The following is a 12,408-nucleotide window of genomic DNA, read 5'->3' as shown; positions in this document are numbered from 1 at the left end:
AACATTGCTGCTCATTTGCATCTTCAGTAAAATTGGACTTTTAAACTTTAATACACATAAATGACTCTGAAAGAATAGGATTTGTTATATCAAGGAAAGATACATTTTTTCTCTGCTAAAAATGTTTGTTTTAATGCACCTTTAATAAATTTACTTTTCCAAATTGTAAATATTTCTTATTTAAATTTCATTACTTTTACATTTACATTTTTTATTTTATATACTTAAAAACATTTCCTTATTTTAAAATTTAAAATTTTTCGCGAGAACTGCCTTAAACAACTTCTTGAAGTCAACGAACATAAAAGTCAAATAACTTTAAAAGTGATGAAATAGTATAACTGTTCATTGTCTTGCACTCAGACAAAACTGATCATGATTTTTCTTTTACTCTTCACATTCAATTCTTAAGTTTTTTTCAAGTGTCCCCTCTCTCGTTTACTCCGGGGACAATTAAGTGACAACTGCCACTCTCTTGCTTACTTGGTGTACATTAAAGTGGCGACTGTCTTCGCTCTCGATTACGAAGACTACATTCGTGATGAATGACCAAAAACATTCAAATAGGGTAAAACTAGATGGTTAGACTTTTGTGGAAAATAACAATTGTGTCTCCAATAGATGTGTAAAATATTTACATTCTGAAGTACAATGGAAAAAAACAAAATGTGACGACTGTCTTCACTCTCGTTTACGAAGTGTACGTTGGTGATGAATAACCTAATATATAGAAATTAGGGTCAACCATATGGTTACACATTAGTGTAAATGACTGTCTTTTACGTATGCATTGACTCTTTGTCGAACTGCTGGGAAATTGCATAAATTTCGTTGGTAAGTACTTACTAAGTAAAAACCTGTGGCCCACTGGGCAGTTCGACAAAGGAGTCAATGCGTCCAAAGAAGACATTGATTTCCATTTACGTCTAACACCACCTGGTTGGCTCTATTTCGTCTTTCTTCACGGATGTACTCTTTGTAAACGAGGGTGAAGACAATCGTCCTTTAGTGTCCCTTGGGTGACGATTGACTTCCTCGTAGGACAAAATAGCTAGTCACCTGGACACTCGGTGGCTAGAGGTAACTCTAAATTATAGGTTAAATAGGTAGTTCAGAACTGTCTGGCCGAACTGTTGGAGGTTCTAGTTGGGGGAGTTTTAACTGGTCGAATTAATATTACAGCTACCAGACTGGTCGAATGTCCCAGAAATTTTTTGTTTAAAGCTCGATTTGAACACTTATTGTTTTTGGTGCAGGCCCTTACTGATTGTTTGTTTTGCTCCATGGGTATTTGATTTGGGGGGTTGATTCGGTTGGATTTTGGTGTTGATTAGGTGGCGCTGGCGGCGAATGCCTTGGATCGACCTAAGGCAATTTAAATGCTGGTGTTCTGAATAAAATCGTCATATCCCATAGGGGATACTGGTGTTCTCAATAATATCGTCGTACCCCCTATATAGGGATACTGGTGTTCTCAATTAAAGAACATATTATAGTTAAAATTTTAGCAATAATCATTATTTGCAAACCCTTATGAAACCTGTTAGAAAAAACTTCCAAGATTATCTTGTTCAAAATTTTCAGGGAATTTTTAGTTTAAAGGTTTTTTTTTAATCTGAATAATAACTCCGTGAGAGTTATGTTCCATTTCCTATACCTAAAGCACACAAAAGGGAACCAACTCCCATAATCTTAAGCTCCAAGTCCCCAAAAATCCCTCTAATTAAATTGTAATTCCAATTTAATACAAAATTATTTGAAACAATTAAGAGTTCAATATCGGCCTTTACCGAATCTAATATACCCGAAGGGTATATTAATTCGATAAGGGTATATTAATTCAATAAGTATGTTTTGTTGTTGTTTTTTCTGTCAAAGCAAGCATTAAAATTCTCTATTTTTTATGAAATTTTCAGAGGTATAATTTTGGCATCAATTTGTTACAGCATATTTTCCTCATATTTTGATGTTTTTTTTTAACTTTTTAAAAATTATAATTTTTTTTCTTAAATTTCATTTTTCACAATTTAAGTTTAGTTTGAGAATGGCAAAACTACATTAATTAGTCTTATGAAATTCAATGTTATAGGTTTTTAAATCGGGATATAAAACCGAAAACTTTGGATTTCATTAGACGTTGGACTTTTGTTCTATGACAACACCGAATAATATGTCAATTAAGAAGCTATGAATAGAATTGGAAGAAATGTGAAATTTGTTTTCTTTTTTTGGGACCAAATGTGTCTAAATGATATTTATTGGTTATCTGAACGTAAAACAGAATCCTATTAAACTAGTTCTTCAAACTATTAGATGAATCAATTCTAAAGAGGAATCTTGTAGATTTTTTTAGCTTTTCACTGTTAAAAATTAATTAAAACTTTTAATTTTAGAGCATATTTTTATATTATAAAACAATTTTGTGACTCGTTCCCTTTTCGAAATGGCTGCTTCAATTATTGTCTACATCTTTAAATCGCTGTTCATAACTATTAAAAAAATATCAATAAAACTCAATTGTTATTTTTTAAATGAATACTGTTTAATATCTTTAAAATAACAAATAATATTAAGTACGTAAAAATAAATTTATGAACTTATATAATTCAATATCTATAATAGTTTGGTTTAAATGGACCAGCCTTATTGAGACCTAAATATTTAGCCTGCTCATCAGTCAACTCGGTCAAATGACCATCAAACGTGGGCAAATGCAAACTGGCAACATATTCATCTAAAATAAAACAAACGCATATGATATGTGAAGGTTAAAAGTTTGCTTTTAATAACATTAAAAAATCTCCACTCACCCATTTTCTTTGGCAATAGATAAACATCGGACTTATAACGTCCTGGAATGGCATTGTATAGTTCTATAAGCGCCAAAGCTTGTGTCGAAGCTGTTATCGATACCACAAACGAGGGTATAGATGAACATGACATATTTACTAATCTACCTTCAGCTAAAAGAATAATCATTCTACCATCTGGCCAAATGACATGATCAACTTGAGAACGTACACGTTCCCATGTAAGTTCTGGTGTATGTAAACTATTCTATAAATTTTAAGATAGAATTAAATTATTGTAAAAATTTTTATTTGTTCATGAATACTCACTATGTCTATTTCAGAATTGGAATGTCCCATGTTGCAAACAATGCAACCATTCTTCATACGATCCATGTGTTCGCGAGTCACCACATTTTTGTTGCCAGTTGCCGTGACGACAATATCGACATTACGTATAACTTCCATCAGTTTTACTACACGGAAACCATCCATACTAATTGTAAGAAATTACAAATGTATTTTAATTAATATCAAATTAAGAATGATTCCTTTTTAAAGCATACCTAGCTTGAAGAGCACAAATTGGATCTATTTCAGTTATATAAACGATACAACCCTGAGCTTTAAGACCTTTGGCACAACCTTTACCGACATCACCGTAACCACATACGACCACTTGTTTGCCACCGAACATTATGTCCGTGGAACGTTTAAGACTGAAATGAAAAAATTATGAAAATTTAATATCAAATCGATCAGTTGCGTGAACATTTTCTATCTTCTAAACTCACCTATCTAAAATGGAATCCTTCACGCTGTAGTAATTATCAAACTTCATTTTTGTCACTGAATCATTAATATTGATGGCAGGAACTGTAAGTTTTCCCACTTTCGACATGTGATATAAGCGATGAACACCGGTAACACTTTCTTCAACAATACCCTTAATATTTTTAAATAGTTCGGGGTATTTTTTCCACATTAAATGCGTAGCATCGCCACCATCGTCCAAAATCATATTTGGCTCCCAACCACCACAATTCACACATTTATCAAGACACCACCAGAAATCTTCTTCGGTCTCACCTCTCCAAGCATAAATTGGAATACCAGCCTCAGCTAAGGCAGCAGCAACTGCATTCTGTTTTAAAATATTGATACATTTTGTCATCATTAATATAAAACTTTAAATATATACATATAGAATATCTTACCTGAGTTGAAAAGATATTACAAGCTGTCCAACGCACCGAAGCACCCAATTCGATTAATGTTTCTATTAGCACAGCAGTTTGGGCATTGACATGTGTACAACCAACAATTCTGGCATTTTTCAATGGTTTATCTTCACGAGCTCGCTTCCTTAAAGTCATAATGCCGGGCATTTCCTGTTCGGCAATTTCGATTTCCCTACGTCCAAAAGCATGTTGACTTGCTAAATTCTTGACACAAAAATCCGAAAAACCACTACTGTTACGTTGTTTCTTGTCACGAGGCGATGTATCATCTTCATCTGAACTGGCAGTGAAACAAGCTAAATGCTCGAAATTGTTAATAAATCATTAGATTAATTTGGTCACATTATAATATAAATACCTGAACTAAAAGAACAAGTTGATGCTGCTGACGAACGTCTTCTGGTTCTACTTGCCAATTTTAAGGCTTCTGGTTGTGTAGATTCTTGCTGCAAAAGTAGTAACAAAATAAGAGTTATCAATAACTTATTTATATATAAAGTGAGGCATGACCGGCTATTAAAACCTTAACTTATTAATGATATTATTAAGATTTTTGTAAGCGTTCGCGTGAAGTCCCTATATAGGGCCTCAAGTCAATTACGAAACGAAGTGTATAAAAATTGATAGAACTGTAAATTTCTTAAACAATTAATCAGATCCTATTTATTGACGATTAATTGATTTTTATCAAGGAGTCCTTATAAGATACTATGTTCAATTATGGACCGTTTCTTATAAAATACGGTAGAGGAATTAGTTTGTGAAGAAGGCCTTATATGGGGTCTAGAGTTCGACGTGATAATAACTTATACTTAATTTGATTATGATATTTATGGGCATCTAAGTGAAATTTCGGGTTGAAATTTATGTGGAATTCATGAGAAATTATCGCCTTATTTTTATGATTATCTATTAATATATTCGTATTGGAATAAAATTCGATATAAACAACCTAGCAAAAAATAATTGATGTCATACTTTACAAACGACATCTAAAAATGCGATTGCATATTTTTCGCTTCTGTAAACCAAATATTTCCTTACAAATAAAAACCGAGTTAAAAGTGAGGAAAGAGATGTTGAAAAGTCACTACAAATAACATATTCGAAGTACATCAAATTTTCGTGAAAAACTAATGAAATTTACATAAGCGTGTCATTGAAAGAATGTGGTTTATTTTTGACATCCAAATATCGGACTTTTACTGCATCTATGAATAAGATTAGATGTAGTTCAAAGTTGTCAAAAATGAACAACATCCCTCCAATGACACGCTAATGTAAAATTCATAGGTTTTTCACCAAAATTGGAAGTACTTCAAGTATGTTATTTGTGGTGAAAATTCTACTTCTTTTTCCTCACTTTTTTTGCTGGGAAGTTAATTAACAATGTAAATCTCTATACTAAATTATGTGAGGATCAAGCTATTATAAGAACTACGAACATATTAGGTCTCCATATGAAATGTAATTTAAGACTACAAAAACTATTTAAAATCCTTTCATATACATATTTATATATGTAGACCCTACCACCTCATATAATGAGCTACTATATAAGGAAAACCGTCGCACAGTGGTATAGGAAAAAAAGAGGGAAATAATTCGGTAACTTCTAAACGGTTAATCCGATTCTAATGAATTTTTAATTTGGTATGCACAAAGAGGTGGTGTTGTCGAGTTTAGGTTTTGAATTTGGACCTTATAGGCCAACCAGGGGCCCGGCGGGGGGTCCTCAAATTAGGACACCTCGGCTATGTTAATTTTTTAAAACGATCCTATTTCTTCATTTGAGTTCCGATTTAAAAAAAATTCGTATATAGAATCTCCTCATCGAGCACTATAAAAAATGTCAACATCTTTTAGAAAATTTACCTAGCACTATTATTTTCATCCATATATGTAACAAATTTAAGAGTTAACCTTATGGATGAAAATAATAGTGCTATGTAAATTTTCTAAAAGATGTTGAGTTTTCCCCAATTAATTTGTCACTTAAAAACATTAGGTAGACATGTTATATATCAATGAAAAGGTAATTTTGTCTATTTTTCAAAACTGGAGGAAGAGATTCTATATACGAAATTTTTTTAAAATCGGAACTCAAATGAAGAAATAGGATCGTTTTAAAAATTTAACATAGCCGAGGTGTCCTAATTTGAGGACCCCCGCCGGGCCCCTGGTTGGCCTATAAGGTCCAAATTCAAAACCTAAACTCGACAACACCTCCTCTTTGTGCATACCAAATTTTTTCTCTTTCTCTTTTCTTTTCTCTTTCACTTTTTTTTTCCTATACCACTGTGCGTCGTAGCTTATTTCGTTACTACAAAAATCTGCGAATATAAAGAAACAACAACAACTTGGCCCTCACGTTGTATCAACAAGATTATTATTTTTTTTTTTTATTAAGACAACATAATTCAGAATGTTTACACTTTAATGTCGATCAAATGATCACAGATAAAATTTAGTTTTATTTAAATCGGGCACGAGTGTATGAATGTTTTAATTGTTATTATTATATTTATAAATGCGATAAACATTTTATTTATTTATCTTCTAATGCAGCAGCAATTGTGGAACAAGTATTTAAAGCACTGAGATGAAATAAAACAAAATAAAAAATATCTTAAAAAAATGTTTTTCGCGTCAGAAGCAAAGTCTAAAATTAGATACAAAATTTTATTTCACGCTCCCCTGTTAATCGTCTCAAATATTGACACAAGAATCATGTGCGATAATTATAATATATAAACATGAAGTATGGAATCTTTTCCTAAGTTAATATAATACAATTAATAATGCAATAACTATATTATAACTACAACAAATTAACGAAAACCCAATCACGTGCTTTAAGTATTTATAAATAATTCACCTAGATAGTACAGACGCAGATATGTATATAAAATGTATATTATACATACTAGGAGTATTTGTAGAATTAAATATTTTTTCATTTAAATAGTAAGATTTTATTACGATTAAATATGTAAATTTTTTTATTTATGAGTTTAGCCGTTGTGAGTTAAGCACATTAAATTAAAAAGGTTTATAAATATCGTTACGTAATATACAGAAATATTTACATTCCTTTTTTATCTTTAGAGATTTTGTATTCGCGAGAAAGTAACACTTTTATATTTTCTTACAAAATTATGATTTAGGTAAAATAATGGACCGATTATTACTATTTTCATATGTGATTTTCATTCATTTGGAATATATACATAATCCTTTCTAATTATTAAGCAGTCAATATTTCAATGTTTGTTTAAACGCATTATATTCTATGAAGGCCAAACTCAGGATATAAAATATTGGAAAATTTTCTTGAAACCATTATATTATGTATTATTTTGTTTTCAACCGATTTAATAAAACTTAGGAAAATATATAATGAAGACCCGTTTTTATGATGACATCGAAAAAATCAAATCAAATAATATATGAACTAAATATATTCCGAGAAAATTGAGGGTGATAAACAGAAACTGGTATAAGATTTTGAGTTAGTGTCTAAAAATACATAAATGCATACATATTTAGGTAGGAATACATATATTTAAAATTAGTTTTCCTAAATAACGAATTTACCAAAAAACTACAAATAAATGTAATAAAATATTTAACACAATTAAAATTAAAAAAATACCCTTTTTAATATTATCAGTTTTTTGTATTTTATTTTGTATTCAGGGGAAATTTGTTTCGTGCAATACCGGGATAATAAAATTATTATTTACTTAGAAAACAATTAAAATATAAATAACACTTATTTATCAATAGGTGAAACATACATAAATATTTAACAAATTTAACTTATATTTATTGACATTTATAATCAAAACTTTAAGAATGATGTGACAAAAGATTATTTTAATCTTATCACATAAAAAAATACAGAATTGTATATATCGAAATTAAAAAATAATAATAATAAAAATGTTGAGATTGATTTTATTTTGATTTATATTCCATCGTTAACCCACTAAATAATATAAACTAAATTACAATTTATAGGCTTTTGATTTTAAAAATCAAAGGTACACAAACATTAATACATACATATGTATGTATGTACATTATTCCATTTGTACTAAACCGCATAGGACCCTTATTAATTATTAATAAATTAACTAATTTTTAATATTATTTACTATGTTATAAATTAAAATTTGATGTAACATTGTTGTTTCCCGCTAAATATTAAAGGGGTTAATATAAACAATTTTTTTTTAATCTCTAAAGACGTCAGAGGGTTAAATGTTTATCTCTTGTTACGTAGATATTGTAGTTCTAAATCATGCGTTACATATTTGTTTAAATCTAGTGGAATTTTCGAAAAATGAGTTCAACAATATGAACACAAAATAAATGACAATTGACTTCAATTAACAGTGTCATAATTAAATTAATTATTTAACATTAGCACCTTAATTGTTGATATATATAAATAATGAAACATCGTAAGTAATTCATAAATAAATAATAAAAAGGTGTAAAATTTCCTAAACTCTTTTCATATATTATAGATCTAAGACAGTGTTTCCCAAATAAATTCGTAGATTGTAGAAAAGGGAAGAGAAGCGAACAAGGCTAAAGCAAACCTTTAGGAACTATTTTATATACATAGTTCCATGAAATTATATTTGATGAATCTTTAAAGTATGTACATAATTCAAACTTACTTTTTCCGAAATCTGTTAGTAATGATCAGGGAAACCAAAATAAGCAAATGCATGTTTTTATGGTGCGTCGTATGGACTCATAGCACACAAAAATACTTTTAGCACATTGCCAAATGTTGAAATTTTTCAAAATAAGTATCAAAATTTTCGTATTTTTAGCTTTTTATGATATAAATATTTACAAAATTATTTGGCACTTTGTTTGATTCTTTAAAAAGTTTTCTAGTTCAAAAGCCCTTATAATACACTACCCTGCAAAAATTTACACTACACCGCAAACGCGTGTAAAGAGTGCTCCTAAAAGGACTAGGACTGGTCCTAAACTAATCTAAATATATGGAAAAAAACATACTCCATTTAACATTGTGATGTCCTAGGTGAGGACCACGTAATCCATCAATGCATTACATCGGACTAACACAGAACTAGTCCCTTGCTGAAATTATGGGAGTACATGACCCACAACATAGTCCTATGTAATACAGGCTATGTTGTTTTCAAAAATAATAAACATGATCCATTATTGCATTACATAGGGCTACTAAACGGATCATGTATGTACTCCAATAATGTTTACAGGCGAGTAGTTTTTGGATTACCTAAATGGATTATGTACTCCAATAATTTTGCAGGGTAAAGGTAATTTTTTGAATTTTTGTAGAAATGTACAATATATCATTGGAAAACTAATTATATATTTTAAAAGTTTATTAATATAGTTGTCAAGAACGTTAAACATTTGTGTTCCTCGTCATAAAATTCTATTATTTATAATTTTATTTTCTTGAAATCTTACAGTTAGTAATTAAATTTAAGAACTTTTATAAGGTCTTTGGCAATTATATTACCCACAATTTTAAAATAAAAACTAGTTTTATTATATTTGATAAATATGTTTTATCAAAGAGAAAAATTAGATAAAATTTTACCACCAACCTTATCGCTAAATCCCAAATCACAGACGGTAGTCTCGTTAATTTTATTCATATTCTTGAAAGTTATTTACTGAAATGAAAAAGGAAAATAAAAAGGTAAAAATAATAATAATAATAAAATTATCCAAATGAATAACAAATAATATTTGTACGAAAATAAGAAAAAAATGTGATGTGTGACTTTTAGGTCTATTATGATATGTATTTTACAGTGAGTAGATTTTAGATAGGGTGCCACTTTAATTTTTTATAGCAAAATACATATTATAATTCTAAAAAAGACGTATCGAAAATAAAAGTTGTCATGGCATCTCTTACAAATTATTCTGAAATTTAGAGGACACTTTTTTGGAAGTCGTTATATAACAAAATATTAGTTTATTTTATATTTTAAGAGCTGTAACCAAAACTCCCTTTACTGAGAGTCTATCTAATTTTTGTATTTTTTTTTTAATTAAAAAATATTGTTGCTACATTTAGAACAACAACAATATATTGTCTACAAATTAAAAAAAAATCTCAAAGACATAAACAACAGATAAAATCAGAAGGAAAAAAACGATAAACAATTGACTTAAATGAAAATAAAGTGATAAAACCGCTAATTTAAATACGCGAATTAATATTTGCATTTAAAGTGGAAATTTATGGCGATCGATAGAAATTCTTAAACTCAAAACAATATATCATCTAATAATAAAAAAGCAAAGAAATCTATGATCATTTTATTATTGCAATTATTTTTTATTATTATTCTGCAATATACATTTTAAAACATGTTGTTTCTTGACTCTCGCTCTCTCTCAGTCTCTGTTTTCATTTGGACACATGTCTATGCTTTTTGTTTTAATTTGTTTACAAACTGATCTGCATACAAATCTAGTGCACTGATCGTTATTAAAATATCGATTTTAGGGTTTCCGTGTCTGGTAATTTTTAAACAAAATAGAATCTTTGAAAATTTTTAAAATATTTATTAGATTCGATTAAATTAAGTTAGGTTTCATTCAGAGTCATGTGACGTGGTAGCTTCGCCAAATCTTACGACAAATTAATTTTCTGTGCTGGATATAGACAAAACTTCTGTAATAGCTTCTTAAGCTTTTTATCAAATTTATTACTTTAATCAAATTTAATTATAATTTTTCTTGATCAATAAGAACTCATTTTTTTTAAATTCGTTTTATGCACAAAAATATATTAAAATGTTATTTTATCAGAAACTCTAATTTCCATACTGCAACAGGTTTGTAAAGAAAAGTGAAAAACGCTTGTAAAATGTATGAAAAGCCTTGTTTATATCCAAACTGGGTCAATTTGTTAACGTTTGTCACATAAACACATTCTTACATGAACACACAGTCACGTTTAAATACGATTTTTTGGGAGACTTAGAATTATGACCCGTTCGTTAAGCCTTTTTTGGTAATGACCAGCTTTATACTGTGTACTCACATTGTAAAAGAGAAGATAATGAATGAATGCACTGCACTGCACCGCACTGAATATTTGTTTTGTGTTCGAGAAATTTTTATTTTGGTTTATTCTTTGGTTTAACCAACTTTTTAATCGGTTTTTTGTTTTTAAAACAAAATAATAAATTGAAAAAAGAACGTCTACACTCGACTGGAGCGAGAATACAACTGATTTAGTGGGCCATGGGAGAACGATCATATGTATAGAAAAATAATAAACAATTTTTTAGAGAAATGACTATAAATATGATTGCATGTATGTATGTATGTACGTAGAATGTATGGATGAATGTATGTACATTCAAATGTATCTTTGTTTATAGGTACGAACATCTATAATCATTTTGAATTGAACGGAACGACAAACAAACCCAATACAAATCAAACGCAACATTTATGATTTTGTTATCTTCTCTAAATGTTATCGCTTCTTTCTTGCCAATTTGTTTGAGAATTTTCATATTTGTAGTAGTTGTATTGTGTTTAAAATGAAATTATTTATCGGTTTAAATGTATTTGTATGTAGTTACGTACATACATATGTAGGTAGGTATGAATTTACTATATTAGGGGTATAACCAAAATTCATCCTAATTTTAACAAGTGAGAATCCTACTTGATTGACTTACTATACACGAGAACGAATATTATTATTAAAAAGTTCTTAAATAAAATTTGTTTAGAATCGATTGAAAATTAGCCATCTGAAAAAGTATTTTTATCAACAATTATATATATATATATATGAGTTCCTCTAACTCCCACTGGAGCATAGGGCGCCAAAATTAGCGATTCGTTAGCAATTTGAGTTTCAGGTGATGCGGGTTGCTAACCCACTTCCCCTAGATTGGTGATAGGTCTACTATCTGCGTGTCCAATCCCGCGGTTCAGCCATGATTCAACGGTTGTTGCCTACTTTCCCGAGACGTCTTTTAACTCTAGCTAGCTCGAAGCGGATGCATCAAAGCCATTGCCCGGGGAATACTTGGTCATAGACCGGAAGTAGTTAGCTGCTTGGACTTTTCACAGAGGAATCGTCCCGGCCTCTCCCAAGTGAGTGGCAATCAGAAAACTTTCAACCTCTGTAAAGAACCCCATCCCCCTTTCAACCTCTGTAAAGAACCCCATCAACAATTAATTGCTCAAATATACTGGAATTACGATAATGTCCGTAATATCCATTTAGGATCCTCTTTTGGAAATCTCATTATGGCTTGTAAATATCGTATTAATATTGATATTCTGAAAACATTTTATATAAATAAGCTTATAAACAG

At 29.7% G+C, this 12,408-nt stretch overlaps 1 protein-coding gene across 1 annotated transcript; it reads right to left on the bottom strand.

The window, feature by feature from the left end:
• Nucleotides 1-2,526: 2,526 nt before the first annotated feature.
• On the bottom strand, nt 2,527-11,321 carry LOC119600192 (adenosylhomocysteinase-like 1). The gene is made up of 9 exons (XM_037950290.1): nt 11,112-11,321; nt 9,658-9,726; nt 4,389-4,476; nt 4,007-4,326; nt 3,584-3,933; nt 3,356-3,508; nt 3,120-3,285; nt 2,811-3,057; nt 2,527-2,734 (listed from the first exon to the last, which is right to left on the bottom strand). The coding sequence occupies exons 2-9, from the start codon at nt 9,706-9,708 to the stop codon at nt 2,607-2,609; spliced, it is 1,503 nt and encodes a 500-aa protein (XP_037806218.1). The 5' UTR covers nt 9,709-9,726; nt 11,112-11,321; the 3' UTR covers nt 2,527-2,606.
• Between the last annotated feature and the right edge of the window lie 1,087 nt (nt 11,322-12,408).

The sequence above is a fragment of the Lucilia sericata genome, unplaced genomic scaffold, assembly GCF_015586225.1.
Source record: "Lucilia sericata isolate MDLA Ls3-8-SP2 unplaced genomic scaffold, ASM1558622v1 Contig000106F_arrow, whole genome shotgun sequence".
Classification (NCBI taxonomy): Eukaryota; Metazoa; Arthropoda; class Insecta; order Diptera; family Calliphoridae; genus Lucilia; species Lucilia sericata.
This window is presented reverse-complemented; position numbering and strand designations above follow the sequence as displayed.

Coding starts and splice junctions, on each gene's coding strand:
- LOC119600192 (XM_037950290.1), bottom strand. CDS start 9,708: ATGAATAAAATTAACGAGACTACCGTCTGTGATTTGGGATTTAGCGAT. Junction 3,286..3,355: donor ATTTGTGCTCTTCAAGCTAG/GTATGCTTTAAA, acceptor TCTTACAATTAG/TATGGATGGTTTCCGTGTAG. Junction 2,735..2,810: donor TCTATTGCCAAAGAAAATGG/GTGAGTGGAGAT, acceptor GTTTTATTTTAG/ATGAATATGTTGCCAGTTTG.